The 17,936-nt window shown below is 43.2% G+C and overlaps 1 protein-coding gene across 2 annotated transcripts in view; it reads left to right on the plus strand.

The window, feature by feature from the left end:
• The first annotated feature begins 7,898 nt into the window (after positions 1 to 7,898).
• Positions 7,899 to 17,936, plus strand: part of LOC110143088 (neuronal acetylcholine receptor subunit alpha-7) — a 149,883-nt gene continuing 139,845 nt past the window's right edge. Inside the window, exons 1-2 of one of the 2 annotated variants that reach the window (XM_070477662.1) lie at positions 7,899 to 8,639; positions 9,236 to 9,375. In XM_070477662.1, coding sequence (XP_070333763.1) covers positions 8,276 to 8,639; positions 9,236 to 9,375 — 504 coding nt within the window. In that variant the 5' untranslated portion in view covers positions 7,899 to 8,275. Of the gene's footprint in view, positions 8,640 to 8,823; positions 8,974 to 9,235; positions 9,376 to 17,936 lie in introns of those variants that run through there. The other variant, XM_020902628.2, reaches the window with a different exon arrangement.

Here is a 17,936-nt window from a genome sequence, read left to right on the forward strand (position 1 = left end):
CTACATGAAAGAAATCAGTCTTAAGGGAGATATACTCTATGATTCCATTTATATGACATTTTGTAAAAGGTAAAACTATAAAGAAGATAAATGTACTCATGGTTGCCAGGCATTTGGGAAGAGAGAGATAAATAGATGAAGCTCAGGGGAGTTTATGATGCTACTGTTGTTCAGTTGTTCAGTGGTGTCCCAGCCTGGGCTGTAGCATGCCAGACTTCCCTGCCCTACATTATTTCTAGGAGTTTGCTCAAACTCATGTTCATTGAGTCAGTTATGCCATCCAACAATCTTATACTCTGTCACCCCTTTCTCCTCCTTTCCCAGTATCATGGTGTTTTCCAGTGAGTCAGCTCTTTGCATTAAGTGGCCGAAGTATTGGAGCTTCAGCATCAGTCCTTCCAATGAATAGTCAGGGTTGATTTCCTTTAGGATTGACTGATTTGATCTCCTTGCTGTCCAAGTGACTCTCAAGAATCTTCTCCAGCACCACAACTTGAAAGCATCCTCACATCCATTCATGACTACTGGAAAAATCGTAGCTTTGATTAGACAGACCTTTGTGGGCAAAGTGAAGTCTCTGTATTTTAATAGACCACATGCATGCTAAGGCACTTCAGTCATGTCTGACTCAGCGACCCTATGGACTGTAGCCCTCCAAGCTCCTCTGTACATGGGATTCTTCAGGCAAGAATACTGGAGCGAGTTGCCATGCCCTCATTCAGGGAATCATCCCAACCCAGGGATTGAAACCACATCTCTTAAAATCTCCTATATTGGCAGGAGGATTCTTTACCACTAGTGCCACCTGGGAAGCCCAGTATACTGTCTAGGTTTGTCATAGCTTTCCATCCAAGAAGCAAGCATCTTTTAATTTCACAGCTGCACTCACTGTCTGCAGTGATTTGGAGGCCAAGAAGAGAAAATCTGTCATTCCTTCCACTTTTGCCCCTTCTATTTGCCATGAAGTGATGGGACTGGATGTGCCATGATCTTAGTTGTTGAATGCTGAGTTTTAAGCCAGCTTTTTCACTCTCCTTCACCCTCATCAAGAGGCTCTTCTGTTCCTCTTCACTTTCTGCCATTAGGGTGGTATCATCTGAATTTCTGAGGTCATTGATATTTCTCCTGCCAATCTTGATTCCAGCTTGTGGTTCAACCAGCCCAGCATTTCGCATGATGTACTCTGAATATAAGTTAAATAAGCAGCATGACAATATACAGCCTTGATGAACTCCTTTCCCAGGTTTGAACTAGTCTATTGATCCATGTCTGGTTCTAATTGCTGCTTCTTAATTTGCACACGTTTCTTAGGAGGCAGGTAAGACAGTCTGGTATTCCCATCTCTTCAAGAATGTTCCAGTTTGTTGTGATCCACAAAGTCAAAGGCTTTAGCATAGTCAGTGAAGCAGAAGCAGATATTTTTCTAGAATTCCCTTTCATCTTCTATGATCCAACAGAGGTTGCAATTTGATCTCTGATTCCTCTGCCTTTTCTAAACCCATCTTGTACATCTGGAAGTTCTTGGTTCACATACTGCCTATGCCTGGCTTGAATGATTTTGAGCATAACCTTGCTAGCATGTGAAATTGTACAGCAGTTTGAGAATTCTTTGGCATTGCCCTTCTTTGGGATTGGTATGAAAGCTGACCTTTTCCAGTCCTGTGGCCACTGCTAAGTTTTCCTAACTTGCTAACAAATTGAATGCAGCACTTTAACAACATCATCTTTTATGATTTTAAATAGCTCAGCTGGAATTCCATCACCTCCACTGACTTTGTTCATAATACTTCCTAAGGCTACTTGACTTCACACCGGGGAGTTTATAGACAGTAAAGTATTATACTATTCTGTATAATACTTTAATGGTTGAGCTATGACATTTTGCATTTTTAAAAATCCATAGAAATTTATAACAAAATGAATGAGCCTCACTTGATGCAAATTTTAAAAAATCACTTAGGGCTTCAGAGGAAATCCATGATGAAATATTGATTGTGACAAAAATATCTAAAATATCCTCAGTGAAGTGGTTGAGGGAAAAACGTTCAGTTCAGTTCAGTTCAGTCACTCATTCATGTCCGACTCTTTGCAACCCCATGAATCACAGCACGCCAGGCCTCCCTGTCCATCACCAACTCCCGGAGTTTACTCAAACTCATGCCCATCAAGCCGGTGATGCCATCCAGCCATCTCATCCTCTGTCGTCCCCTTCTCCTCCTGCCCCCAATCCCTCCCAGCATCAGGGTCTTTTCCTATAAGTCAACTCTTCGCATCAGGTGGCCAAAGTATTGGAGTTTCAGCTTCAGTATCAGTCCTTCCAATGAACACTCAGGACTGATCTCCTTTAGGATGGACTGATTGGATCTCCTTGCAGTCCAAGGGACTCAAGAGTCTTATCCAACACCACAGTTCAAAAGCATCAATTTTTTGGTGCTCAGCTTTCTTCACAGTCCAACTCTCACATCCATACATGACCACTGGAAAAACCATAGCCTTGACCAGGTGGACCTTTGTTGGCAATGTCTCTGCTTTTTTTCCCCCCTTGTAACTATGGCAATGCATGGAGATGTAAACACAAAAAAAAACTAGATAGGTACTGTACTCCAGTCATCAAAGCATATGTACATCACCTAAGGGTTCAGGTTAAGAATTCTGAAACTTTTATTGATGTATACCAAAATTCAAAATACAGTAAGGAAATAAGATGCAGTGGTATGATATAGGGTTTTCACTATAGGAGCTGAGGGTGGAGGAGGCTGAGATGATCCATATGGTATTAGAGTTGGAGACTTTGGTGTGGAGTTATGTGTGGCTTAATATGGATATAGATCGTTTGTGCATGTACACGGGTTTAACAAACATATACCTTCTTCCTCTGACAGCTTCATAGGTCCTAGAAGCAACCTCCCCCCCAGTACTGACATGCACACCCAGGACTCAGATATTCATTTCTAACACCATTTTTAAACAAAAAGAAATAGGGATCCTTGGAGGGATGTCTGATTCTAGGACTGGGGCCAGAAATATAAGTATGAAGAATCATGTAGTGCTAGAAAGAATGCAAGTACCGAAAGCAATCCACAAGAGACGGTATCAGAGCAATGTAAGAGTCAACTGAATAAGCTCCCAATGACTGAAGAACTTGGTCAACAAAATAAAGTTGTATTCAATTATAACCCAAAGTAGAAAGTAAATGTTCATGAGTCCACACTGATATAAAAAAAATGATTAAATACATAAATAAATGTGGGAGAAGAGATGAATGTCCAAGCAGAATAATTTAAGATAATTTATGTAAGTATGTACTTTAGGCTGTATTTAATTTGTATGTAAAAACTTCAGGTGGAGCTTAACTCCCAACTCCTTAAAGTGGGGTACACATTTTGCCATCCTTCCAAAGTCCATAGGACAGACAGGGAGGTACAAAAGAGTAACTTCACAAGGGAGAAATACAACAAACAGTACATCCACACAGGTGATCAAGGTCAACATCAACTGGGATGAGTGATGTTGATAGTATGTACACTTGATATGATGTGATGACAATGGCATTTTACCTTTGTAGTCTTCTTCCTCTAAACTCACAAACTCAGTCTAATTCTGAGTAAACATCAGATAAATCCAAATTGAAGGACATTCTACAAAATAGCTGACAAGTACTCCTCAGAGCTCTCAAGATTATCAATAAACAGGCATGACTGAGACACTATCACAGCCAAGAGGAGCCCAAGGAGACATGTGACATATCTAATGTGATGTGGTGTTCTGATGGAATTCTGGAACAGAAAAATAGTGACAAAAACTAAGAAAATATGAATAAAGTGTCGTTGTTAGTTAATATATTTATATTCTTTCTTTTGGGCTTTGCCCATGGCTCAGTGGTTAAAATAATTTGCCTATAATGCAGGAGATGTGGGTTCAATCCCTGAATCAGGAAGATCCCCTGGAGGAGCGCATGGCAACCCTCTCCAGTATCCTTGTCCGGAGAATCTCATGGACAGAGCAGACTGGTGGGCTACAGTCCATAGGGCCACACAGAGTTGGACACGACTGAAGCAACTAAGCACATTCTTTCTTTAGTTGGAAAAATATACTGATGTTAGATGTTAACAATAGTGGGTACTGCGTACTGATTATGTAAGAATTCTCCGTATGTCTCTATAACTCCTTTTGTAAACCTAAAACTATTCTAAATTTAAAAGTTTAATCAAACAGAAAGACAAAAACATGACCTTTGCTGTAGTCTTTTAGAAGATACTCTTGATCACGTTAAAATAGTTTCCTTTAATCTTAGATTGGCTGTGTACTTTTTAATCCTGAAAGGGCATTGGATTTTATATAGCACATTGAATTTTATTATGTTAGAATGTGTTGTTGACATGATAATTTTATTAGCCTGTTAATATGGTGATGAGTATTTTGCCTTCATGGGATAAATCCTCTGTAGCATGTAATGCTGTTTGATAGCATTTTACCCACATCGGAACGTCCACTAAACACCTGCCACTACTTTAGCAACTAAGTCTATGTAACATTCTAAATCTTCTGTTGTCATTTCAACAATCTTCAAAGAATCTTCACCAGGAGTATATTCCATCTCAGGAAACCACTTTCTTCGCTCATCCATAAGAAGTGACTCCCTTCCATTCAAGTTTTATTATGAGATTGCAGCAATTCAGTCACATCTTCAGGCTCAACTGCTAATTCTAGTTCTCTTTCTAAGCCATCTTCAGTTACTTCTTCCACTGAAGACTTGACTACTCAAAGTCAGGAATGGAATCAACTTCTGCCAAAATCTTGTCAATGTTGATATTTGACCTCTTTCCATGAATTGCAAATGTTCTTAATGGCATCTAGTATAGTGAATCTTTTCCAGAATGTTTCAATCTGCTTAGATTCATCAGAGGAATCACTATCTATGGCAGCTGTAGCCTTATGAAATGTATTTCTTTGATAATAAGACATCAAAGTTGAAATTACCCTTTGATTCATGGGCTACAGAATGGATATTGTGTTAGCAGGCATCAAAACAACACTTATTTTTTTTGTCCATCTGCATTGTAATTCTGCATGACCAGGTGCATTGACAATAAGCAGTACTATTTTGAAAGGAGCCTTTTTACCCCCCTTGAACAGTCGGTCTCAACAGTGGTTCTAAAATATTCAGATAAGCATGTTGTAAACAGATGTGCTATCATTCAGACTTTGCTGTTTCATTTAGAGAGCGGGAAGAGTAGATTTAGCATAATTCTTAAGAGCCCAAGTGGGATTCCCTGGTGTCTCAGATGATAAAGAACCTACCTGCAATCCTGAAGACCTGGATTCAGTCCTTGGGTCAGGAAGATCCCCTGGAGAAGGGAATGGTAACCCACTCCAGTATTCTTGTCTGGGAAATCCCATAGACATAGGAGAGTGTCTTCATTCCATGGGATTGCAAAGAGTTGGACATGATTAACACTTTCATTTGTCACTAACGGCCCAAGGAGTTTGAGAAAGGCAAATGAGCATTAGCTTCAACTTCAAGTCACCAGGGAATTAGCCCCTAACAAGAGAGTCAGTCTGACCTTTCAATCTTTGAGCAGGGCTTTGACTTCTCCTCTCTAGCTATGAAAGTCCTAGATGGCATCTTTTCCCAATAAGGGCTGTTTCATCTACCTCGAAAATCTGTTGTTTAGTGTAGCCACCTTCATTGATCATCTTACCAAGATCTTTTGGATAACTTGCTGCAGCTTCCACGTCAGCACTTGCTGCTTCACCTTGCACTTATATGTTATGGAGATGGTGTCCGTCCATAAATCTCATGGACCAATCTCTACTAGCTTCAAATTTTCTTCTGCAGCCACTTTACCTCTCTCAGTCTTCACAGAATTGAAGAGAGTTAGGGTCTTGCTCTGCATTAGGCTTTGGCTCTGCATCAGGCTTTGTCTCTAAGGGAATGTTGTGACTGCTTTGATCTTCTATCTAGTCCACTGACAGTTTCTCCATATTAGTAAGAAGGCTGTTTCATCTTCTTATCATCCATGTGTTCACTGGAACAGCACTTCAAATTTCCTTCAAAATTCTTTCCTTTTAATTTGCAACTTGGCTAACTGTTTGGTGCAAGAGTTCTAGCTTTGACCTTTCTCAGCTTTTGACATGCGTTCCTCACTATGCTTAATTATTTTTAGCTATTGATTTAAAATGAGAGATGTGTGACTCTTCCTTTCACTTTAACACTTAGAGGCAACTGTAGGGTATAAATTGGCCTAATTTCAACATTGCTGTTTTCCAGGGAATAGGAAGGCCCAAGGAGTGGGAGAGGGACAAAGGAACTCCTGATTAGTGGGGCAGTCAGGACACAAGGGCATGCTAAGTCACTTCAGTCGTGTCTGACTCTTTGAACCCGAGGATTGTAGTTAGCCAGGCTCCTGTCTGCAGGGATTCTCCAGGCAAGAATACTGGGGTGGGTTACCATGACCTCATCCAGGGGATCTTCCCAACCCAGGGATTGAACCGAGGTCCCTGCATTGCAGGCAGATTTTTTTTTTTTAAACCAGTCCCAGGGAAGCCCACAGCTCTTATCAAGTTTGCCATCTTATATGAGTGTGGTCTGTGGTGCTCCAGAACAACTTGAACAGTGATATCAAAGATCACTAATTACAGATAGCCATAAAGAATACAATTTTAATGAAAAACTTAGAAATATGGTGAGAATTAGCAAATGTGACACAGTGGCATGAAGTGAGCAAATGCGGTTGGAAAAATTACATTCAATAAACTTGCTCAATACAGAGTTGCACCATAGGCTAATGTAAACTAATATAAGTGTTCTGAGCATGTTCAAGTTAGGCTAAACTAATCTTTGACATTTGGTAGATTAGGTTGTATTCAATGCATTTTCAACTCATAATATTATCAACTTGCAATGGGTTTATCCAGATGTAAGCCCAATATAAGGGCTTGAGGAAGATCCGTACTTATTGACCTGCTGTCCCACTGGAAAATGATTTGATTTGAGATTTCCGGCATTGCAGGGTACAAGGGAGGCAAGGAAATAGTTATGCTTCCAGGACCTTGATCCCCACGACCGTACCACACATATGTGAAGTTCCTTGGCCCCTCTGGGCTCATATCCCTCTAGGATGGAAGGCAGGGCTTTTAGGTACTTTCACGTAATGCGTAGGCAAATAAGAGCTGTGCTCATAGGACCACTGGAGGTGGTGTGTCACTGGCAATTTTCCAATTGATGTTTATGTCTCCTCTATTCTGTTGGGTTTTATTTCCCTTGTCTGACTCCCTTTTTGCCAGCAGCCAATACTGTGTAGCTCATTCCTTTACCACATGCCAGTTCTGTGTGTATCCTGGCTGCCACAGATGGTGTAGAACTCAGGAACCAGATGAAGTGAAGACGACACGTGTCTGCTCACCAGGAATCCCCTCTGGTGTTCCCAGCAAACACCTCCTTTGAGGCAAGTCCAGGTCAGGAGTCACCTTTTCTCTGAACCATTCTCCAGAATGAACCCTTCCTTCTTTTAGGATCTTGGTACAGTTATCAAAGCCTATACTGATTATTTATATATGCATCATGTCTAAAAAACATAGATATATATAAAGCAGGTGTCAATTTGCTACAAGACACTTCATTGCAAGGCTGGCATATTTCTTTATTTTTCCAAATCAAAGAACCGATTTAGCTGCCCATTCCTGATGTTGGGGTAAATTCATGGGCAGGCACATTTTGCTAAGCTTTCCCCTAGTTTTTGGTGCTATCCAAGAAGCCTGAGCCTTATGCAATTCAGACATACAGGCATTGCCTCTGCTGGTCCACAGTGATCCTAACATCTGGTGGAGCTCGGATTCTCTGGAGCCTAAGGAAGGTGAGCTGCAGACCACCTAATTGAGTGCAGGGACCCCTCTGCTCTCAGCCTTCTGCAACATGCTTGCTGAGGGCAAAAGGGGTAGAATTTACCTACCACTTTTGAAGTCTCTCCTCAGCATTCTCTCTTCCATCCTCTCCCAGAATCAGGCCCCCTCTTAAACATCTGGGATATGATTAAGCCCCTGACCTCTTTGATTGGTGTCTGCTCAGAAGTTTCCCTTGGCGATGACCTTTCACTGGCAAAAAAAAAAAAGCTTAGATCACACCACCAACTTTTTTGCCTGTCCTCTGGCAAAGAGCTGAGAGTTAACTTTTTTCTCCCAGCCTTTTGAATCGCCTTTAAAAGAGAACTAAACATGAAGAAGATATACACTGGGAATTCCATCACACACTTTTGCAGTGTCTCCTCCTTGAATAATGCTTCCCTGGCAGATTTCGGCTGTCCTCTGGACACCTCCAGAACCATCTGAGAATCAGGCCGGTGACGCCCAGCAAATGGTTGCTGGAAGAACATCCACCACGGCTCGCGGGAGTAGGAGGGACCTGTCTCATGTCTGTCTCCTCTCCTTTGGGTGGACTCGCGAACCTGTGAGAGCCAGGTTCCTGGGCTCTGCATCCAGCAGCTGGCGTGGAGGCAGGGCCCTGGGGAGCCAGATTCAGAAGGGTCCCACCGTTCTCCCAGCGACCCGGCGTGGCTTGTCTGAGAGTGGCAGCGAGCGGACCGGGGACAAAGGACAGAAGAGACAGGCAGAGCCTGGCCATCACAGCCTCGGGCACACGGGTACCGCTCGGTGGAGACGGACGCGGGGAGCTGGCGCGCCCCTCCTGGACTTCTGGGCTACTGTCTCCCCCGCGGCCGCCTGCAGCTGGGGTCGGGCGGCGGGCTGGGGGGGAGGGGCGCGGGGGACGGGGGCGGGGCTCGTCACGTGGAGAGGCGCGCGGGGGCCGGCGGGGCGTGGGCGCGCGCTGGGCTCTTTAAAGGCGCGCCAGCCTAGCCGGGAGAGGCGGCTTTGCGGCCGCAGGCTCAGGCCAGGGCTGGTTTCCGAGACGCGCAGCTCCGGCCCCCAACATGCGCGGCTCGCTGTGCCTGGCGCTGGCAGCGTCGATCTTGCACGGTAAAGCCACCGGTCTCTCCAGCCACCACTCTTGCTCCGTGGGATCCCAGGCGCATCCCAGGCGGCTCGGGGCGCCCCGCGCCGGGGACGGGATTGGGGATTCGCGCCTGCTGCGAAGGGCGGCGGGAGGCGCTGCCGGTGGAAGGCGAGCCCGGCACTTCTGGGCTGCGCTGCTTGGGCGGCTGGGGGTGCTTGGGCAGGGGGCTCATCCTCGCCGGCCGGCCCTGAGCAGCCCGCGCGTCTCTCCTCTCCTCTCCTGAAGTGTCCCTACAAGGCGAGTTCCAGAGGAAGCTCTACAAGGACCTGGTGAGGAACTACAACCCCTTGGAGAGGCCGGTGGCCAACGACTCGCTGCCGCTCACAGTCTACTTCTCCCTGAGCCTCCTGCAGATCATGGACGTGGTAAGTTCCGGCGGGCCGGGGCCTGCCCGCCGCCGTGTGCCCGTTTCCCCAGCCGCCCAGGGAGGAACCTGGCGTTCCCAGGCCACCTGTGCGCAGGTACTTCAGACCTGACTTGCCCTCGGATTAGAAACTCAGGGTGAAAGTGTCTCCATCCTGAGTCAGGAATCATCAAGAATAGGTCCGAATGGTCACACATTAGTACCCCTTCTGGTATAAGTATTGGCATGTAGTCTGATATGGGTGTCAATTTAGGCATTTCTAGACTTTTCTGCTGCTTCCCTGGTCTGGGTACGGGTCTGGCCCTGGACTTTGCAGCTGACTCGTCTGTCCAGGCAGAAGACCAGCTGTGAGCATTTAGACCCCCTCCCCAGTTCCAAAAATGGGCATGGTTCCTGGGGAGGTTAATGCAGGTGGTCCTGCTCCGAAGATGAGCAAGCCTCCGCCGCCCGGATACACTTGTCTGCTCGTTCAGGCAACTGCTTCCAGCCTCACGGGCTTCTTGCAGACTTATTAGTGCTCACTTCAATTGGCAGAGCTGTGTAAAATCTGGATAAGTTTGTTCTTCTGCTCTTCTAGATTGGATATTCAATTTTCATTGGCACATCCTTCATACAGTACAAATATTTAATGAAAGCATTTAAGTCATTGTAAGTGAGTTTCAGGGTCTAGCCTGTACAAAGCATTGGACTCGGCTCCGGAGCAGTATGCAGGGATGATGGTGTTCCAAGGAGGGGAGAATGTGGTAGGAAAGGGATGTGAGAAAAGCTACAACAGGTGGAAAGTGCTAAGAGTCTCCAGAAGTGTAAGAAGAAGGGTGAGATTTCATAATCCTGCAAATAAAGAGCACCCGTTCTGTTAAACTGTTGAATGTTGCATCATTTAATGTAGTTACAATTGCTAAGATGAATGGTTTCTTTTCCCACAGGACACCTGTGTTAAATGTGTGGTCCCTTCTATTCCACAGTTAGACCTATGCTTCAAAATATTCAGTGTGTATGCAGTGACATGGAGAAACTATCACATTGGAGAGCTGTAAAAGCAGATAAGTGCTGTCCTGTGGTTTACCAGGGCAAAAAATGCTGTTTAGAGAGCTTGGACTGTAGGAAGAAGGAAAGGACAGAGATGTGGGGTTAGGGGAAGAGGTGCTGAGAAAGCTGCCCCGGTGTTGAGCAGAGCCAGGGCAGAGAAATGGAATCTCAGAGGCTTTGGGGGATGGGTGGGGTGGGCACAAGCCCTGTGGCATTTGGGGAGGCAGACTATGTGGAGCAGCTTCTCTGTTACTTTAGGAATCATAGGGTTTGTCCTTGGGAGCTTGGTAGGTTCTGGCTCTGCTCATTTCTGGATGATTGGTCTTAGGTGTGCGTGTTAAGTTGATTCAGTCATGTCCAACTCTTCAGCCCTATGGACTGTAGCCTGCCAGGCTCCTCTGTACATGGGGATTCTCCAGGAAAGAATACTAGAGTTGGTTGCCATGGCCTCCTCCAGAGGATCTTCCCAACCCGGGGATCGAACCTTTGTCTCTGGTGGCTCCTGCATTGCAGGAGGATTCTTTACCACTGAGCCACAGGGGAAACCTGGTTGATCTTTGTTAAGTTTCTCAAGCATCCTGAGTCTGTACTTTCCTGTTAATACCTTGGACAGGATAGCACTTCAGCGATCGTTGTGATGACCTGAAGACTGTGGAGGCAACTTTGAGAGACTGCAAAGTTTGACAGAAGACAGTGATCATTTTCATCTAAATAAAACAAAATTACCCCCCATTCCCAACTCATGCACGCATGTTACAGAGGACTAGATGAGCTAGCACACTCCAAAGTGGTGAGAAAATGAAAGCCACCCCAACACCATTTGCCTGGGGTTGGCCCCAAATGGGCCTCTCTGTGGGTATGTGTGTGTCACAACTCCGGGTCTTGGGCTGGTCCTTGTGCTGGATGCTTGGGATGTGGAGGGGCAGCGGCTACTCAGTCAGGGAGTGGGAGCAGTGACCAAGGGGAGCAGGCGCCATAGGCTGTGGCAGTCTCTTTTGGAGAGAAGGCCACTCACCAGGAAGCTGCAGGCTTCTTCCTAGTACCTCCATTTCTTTAAGAGACCTTTCAGGAATCAAATGGCATGAGAGATTTTGGCTTTTATGAAAAGTTTGGGTATAAGCTAGGGTTACATGATGTGACAACTAAAAAAATAGTGAAATGCAAACATTTGTCAAGTTAGAAGATTTTAAGAAGAATAATAATTATAAGCAGTGTGTGTCATCAACATTGCAATACCAGAGAGAAGCACTCGTGAAGACCACTGTCAGCAGCCAGAGGTCACGGGAGGGTGGGAGGGGAGAAAGCTTTGGTCTCACCTTGACCGTGGATCTAGCTGTGAATGTGTTGAACTTCCCAGCTTGCCAATACTGTGAGCTCATGGAGTGGCCTTCAACAAATTGCTTTACTTTCTAAGCTCTGTTTCCTCATGTGTAAAATGAGAATAATGTCCACTTCACAGGGTTTGAGGGGATTAAATAAGAGAAAGCACTTGGCACACACTGGTAATTCACTGAAGATTTGCTTTATCTTCATAATGTAGCTACTCAACGGTTGGGACATCAATGCCTAGAAAGGTGTGGTCTCTTGGCCAGGGTTGCTCACTGGTTAGAGGCAGGGCTGTGTCACAGCTGCCTTGCAAGTCCTTTGTATGTCCGGCCTCCTTTAGAATCCATAACTTCTTTTGTAGAAAAAAAAAATCGGCGTAATTTATTTAAACCACTTGAGTGTAACTGATTGAATGTGACTGTCCTGAGATTACAGTGAAAAGGAAGTCTCTATATCAGAAATAATGAAATATGCAAACATTTGTATTCCAGCCAGACTTGAGTCTGTCTGGTTTTGAAACAGAGCCAGGGCTTTCCAGCCGGACTCTCAAGACCCTGGACAGAGATACAGTGACTCAACTGATTCCTGTGACAAGCCCCAACTGGTATCAGGTTCTCTTTACAAATTCAGTTCCAGAAGTCCTTTGCCCATTCTGACTGGGCTGTTCTAGAGACCATTTTCCTTTAAAATCTTGTTATTGTTCCGTTTTCTGCCAGCAGAGATTTCCCGGCTGGAGTACAGGGAGATAATGTATGATTCTACATGTCTTATTTCCGTGGAAGGTTGTTTACCTGTTCATCAGCTTATTCAACACATATTTTTTATTGAAATCTTCTTGTGGACTTTGCTAGATTCTGGGAATCTATACATGGTTAAGGGATTATTTCTGCTTCTATAATTCACAGTCTTATCTATGGAGACTGACATGTAAATTCAAGAGTATCTCACATGTACCTGAATGCAAATGTGGTACAGACACACCTAGGAGGATATATTTACTTCCAGCCAGGTGGCTAGGAATTAGATTTCTAAAGGTGAGTAGGAGTTTGCCAGTTGGAGAAAACATGGAAGGCTTTCCCAGTGAGGAAAACGAGCAGGGTGAAGAAAGATGAGAGTGGGAGGACACCATACCCTTAGCAAGTATGTTCTGTGGGGCACTGGCTCCCAGCTGATCTTGCTGCAGTTGTGCTGTGAAGCTCTTCAGAAACTTGAATACGCTTATGTGTGCTGAGAATTCTTAAAAGAGGGGTGTCATACTAACCAAACTACGAACTTTCTCTTACATACCCTTTTGTAAGAATGATGTTCTAGAAACACACCTTGCAAGATGAAGGACGGGGGTTATCTTCTGGTAGGAGGGCTAAGGTGAGTTCATACCATAGACAGAAGAGATGTTGAGCATAAGGTATGTCGAGTGGCTCTGCAGAGTTTAGATTTCGTCTTGGGCCTTCATCAGGGTATATCTCCCAGGATATGAGGAGGTGGTGGTGGTGTGCCAGAGGATTCATGAAGCTGCAAGATCAGCTTGCCACTGCATATTTTTCTAGAAGTGGAAACAGTCCAAACCACAATATTTGTATTAAACCCAACAAGTATAAATTATAAACGAATGAAAAAAAATGTACATAAACTTTTAAAGACAAACCATGTGTTTTCAGAGGGATAGTTTTATCTACTGTGATCTCCTCTAGCTATCTATCAGGCCCCCTTAGTGAGGCACAAGGTAGAGAGTGAGAGGGTGGTGGATTTTTAATCAGAGGTGGGACATTACTAGATCTGTGTTTAGATCGAGGATGCTGAGGGAAGTGTGTGTGCGGGACAGATTAAAGAGACGAGAAAATGTAGGCAAAGGATGAAGAGGTCAAAACTGTAATGGTCAGTGTGGAAATGTGGAGACAAGGACAGATTCCAGAGACCTTTTGGGTGTACTGTCTATGATATATAGCTGTGTGTAAGAATTCTATGTAGGTACATAGATAAATTTGTTAACTGAAGGTACCTAAATTATTCCTAACTGCATAGTCTGACTTAACGGTGATTATTAATTTACTACATGGGCTTGTAACTGGGCTGGGAATGAGATAATACCTAAGAAATCATTTTGAAGTGATGCAAGTGTAAGATTCTAAACTACCAACAGTTTCCATAATATTTCTCCTTTTTGCATTCCATTTAGTCATTTGTCTGTACACACACATCTAAAGGCCATTCTGAGTGTTGATTTGCATAAAATAAATGTGCATAGTTAGGAAAACATGTCCAGAAGGCAAGGTATTTAAACTGAATAATAAGAATCAACACATAATTATATAGAAATGTATAATACATAATGATGCAGGGATGATTTTTGCTGTTTTATACATTTGGGATTGCAGATTCAACTTTTTAGAAACTTTGGTCACAAGACAGCAGAACTAGGTGGTTGTGCATTTGGGGTTTGCTATTGCAGAATGCAGGCATGGGTATGGAGTCCAGTGTCTGAGGGCTTGTGTGTTATCTGAAATCCCTTGATGGCTCTGCTCTGCTTTATCAGACTTACGATTTTACATTTACTGGCCACTATGTGAAATGCTACAACTCAAACTTAACATTATCAAATACTTACTGTAAAAATTGCACACCTTGAAGGCATTCTATGAAGAAAACCCAAGGTGCAGTTATTTAATTATCCTAATAATGTGTTTATAAGTGATGTTTATTGCAGCTACAAATAACGTTTTGTGTAGGAAATTAAACAAAAAAAGGACTGCAGGGGGATAAAAGCCATCCAAATCACCATTACTCAAGGCCTTCTGGTGCATTTCAGACTTTTCTCTATGTTCATAGGTTGTTTAGATAAATATTTAAAAATTAAAATGGCATAACACCATTATGGCACCTTAAACAATATTAGCAGGCATTACTTTTAAAGTGACACAAATAGGCCAAGTGGTAAACTGAATTTTAAAATAAGATTGTGTTCTTTCCGCACTATTATGTAACTCTCACTACCACTGTGTATTTGATCCCTATTTGTATTTTTGTCTTAGAAATCTCTTATAAAGTATTTATTGAAATGATTCATGATGTTACTTCAAAGCTTGGTTGTGTTTTATGTTGTCTCAGATTTTGTATGTGAAAAATCACAGAGATAATTCAAAGATTTTGACACTTGACAATACCTCCCTCCATTTTACGTTTGCTTCTGACCAACACTCAGGCTATAGGTTCTGGCAAGCACAAATCACCTTAATCCAGTTAGTGACTGAGAAGAGGAGGACCTGGGCTTCCATTCCTCAGAGGGCTAGTTTATTTCTCAGTTTTGCATATACATTCTAGTGTGTGAATATAGAGAATTTAGAAAGGTCTTCCCTCTATTCTGTAGACCTTGAACCCCACTATGTTCTGCTAGCTCTTGAGTCTGCCAAGATTTGCTTTAACTTTTGGCCTTCTAGGCATTGCTTTAGAAATCATCACATGGTTCTGGAAAAGTGGCCCCGGACCCTGTTATTCTCTAAGCTTCCCTCCCTTTCCTGGACCTTGGCCCTGCTGTTCCTCATTGCCCTATTCTTTGACTGTATTTCTCATTGTATTTTCCCAGTTGTTCTCACTGCAGAGTGGGTGAGAACTACCTAGTTCATCACTGTGGGTTCAGTTCAGTTCAGTTCAGTCATTCAGTCGAGTCTGACTCTTTGCGACCCCATGGGCTGCGACCCCATGGCTGCAGTATGCCAGGCTTCCCTGTCCATCACCAACTCCCAGAACTTACTCAAACTCATGTCCGTTGAATCGGTGATGCCATCCCACCATCTCATCATTCTCCTCCTGCCTTCAGTCATTCCCAGCATCAGGGTCTTTTCACATGAGTCAGTTCTTTGCATCAGGTGGCCAAAGTATTGGAGTTTCAGCTTCAGCATCAGTCCTTCCAACGAACACCTAGGACTGATCTCCTTTAAGATGAATTGGTTGGATCTCCTTGCTGTCCAAGGGACTCTCAAGAGTCTTCTCCAACACCATAGTTCAAAAGCATCAATTCTTTGGCACTCAGCTTTCTTTCATTTCCTTTCTTTTATCGTGGGTAGCAGAACTGAAATTCTAAATTAAAACTTGTTTGTAATGCATCTTTATAATTGATCCAGATTTATTATGATAGAAATTGTACCCCTGTTAAACCTCTTTATTGCTCTGGGACATAAAGGTACAGAATTCTCGTAGCTTTATAGACTGGGGATTATGGGCACTTTCACTAAAGGACACTTTCTTGTAAATGTTGTCTTTCAAGTCTACCCCTGAAGTTATTCCCCAAAGGCTTAGTTCTCTCAGATCTCCTGATTCATCCCTGACATGCTGTTAAAGGAAGAGAAATGGTCTTGTCATGGAGAGATGCTAGTGAAAATCTCTGCTCACTTATTGATTTATCAGGATTAGGTAGAGTTTTACTCCTTAGAGAAGAAGAAACTAATTTGAAACTTCTAATTCTCATTCTCTTTATTTCAGTGATTTCCTTATTTGCATTCCACATCAGCTATAAACTGTTTTAGTCAAAGAGCCCTCAAAGTAAAAACCAAAACCATTGAAAAAAAAAATAAAAGCTTGCAAGTGTACATTTATGTGCGCACACACACACACCCCTGTTGCTCTCATCTCTCTTTGTTGAATTTTTTTTTTTTTTTTTTTGATATCACAAGATAAGACATCCCATAATATGCTTGTTAAGTTTCCAAGAGAAAAAACTTGAAGTTATTGCAAAAGCCTCAGAGTCACAACTTCCAGAGAGCCAAACAAGTGACTGAAACTAACATGAAATTAAGTAAGAAATTGTTTAAAGTCCAGCGGGGTAGTGGGAGAGGCCTGGACGTGGGGCTGACTCCAGACTCAGAGTGAGGCCTTAGAATGGGCTGACCAGTGCCCCCCTGCAGGTGGGAGTGGGCGGCGTGGGGGGTGGTGACATGGTTGCTGCCCTGGTTAAGGAGGGCTACCTGTGAGATGATCCCCAGCATGGAAAATTTATTCTGGGATCACTGAGGGTAAATTGTCAGTAAAGATTCCTGTCTCGGAGTAAAAGAGGTATTTCTGAGCAAGAAAAAATGTGTTTGTTTTATTTTGTGGAGAGAAGGCAAGTGGTCAGGTTGAGCTCCAGGTGTTTTGAAACTTTAGAATCATAAAACAGTTTTTTATTCTACTGCATCTGTCTTCAGAAGCTCACACATATAATGTGTTATATGGAGGGGCTCAGACTAAGCAAGTTAAGCCAAGGCTGCTCACTGATTGATTAAACTCAAATTGATAACATTTACAATTGAAATCACTGGTCCAGAAACATTCATTTATTCAGTGTTTTCCTTAAGATGTTTTATTGACATTTGAAGTAACCTTTAATACGCTGGCTAGCTCTTAGACAGGTTTCATTTGAGAAGTCATTTTGAACTTTGAATTGCAGTGTAATACAGGTCCCCTGTGTGGCAAAATATCAAAACCACCTCAATGAATTGTCACAGGTTACCATGCAGGTAACCACCACCCAAGATAGCTCACTCTTCTCCCTCTTTTTGTGTGCTGGAAAACCACAGCATAATGTCAGGCATCAGAGTTTAATTTTGCCCTTCACTGGGACTCTGTATAGATGGAATCACACAAGAACACAGTGTGTATTCTTTTGTTTGCTTTTGTTCACTTTTATTTTTGTGAGAGTCACCCAGGTTCTTGCCTGTTGCTACAGTTTATTCATTTTTATTGGGTGGATGTAGCATTATCTGTTATTCTGTTAATGGGGATTTTTTTAAGTTGTTTCTAGTTTTTGGACTCTTGTGAAGTACACTGACATGAGTATTCCAACCGCATACATCTTTTGATGCACATGTTTATGTATTTCTATCACGTGTATATACATAGGAAGGGACTAGCCAGGCGCTTGGATGGCATGTCTTTAGCTTCTCCAGATGAAGCCAAAACCTGTTCAAAATGATTATACCAATTAACATTCTCACCAGCAGTGTCTGAAAAATTCTTGTTCTGCATAATCACCCACACTTTGTATTTTAGTCTTTTAAATTTACCATTCTAGTGGGTGGGGAGTGATATATTTCCTTGTGTTTTTAATTAGTGGTTTCCTGATTACCAATAAAGTTGAGGACATTTTCATTTCTTAATTTTCCACTTGGATATCATCTTCTCTTGCAAAGTGTTCATGTCTCTTGCCTATTTTTATCTGTGTGTATATGTGTGTGT

This window comes from Odocoileus virginianus, chromosome 16 (genome assembly GCF_023699985.2).
Source record: "Odocoileus virginianus isolate 20LAN1187 ecotype Illinois chromosome 16, Ovbor_1.2, whole genome shotgun sequence".
NCBI classification, from domain to species: domain Eukaryota; kingdom Metazoa; phylum Chordata; class Mammalia; order Artiodactyla; family Cervidae; genus Odocoileus; species Odocoileus virginianus.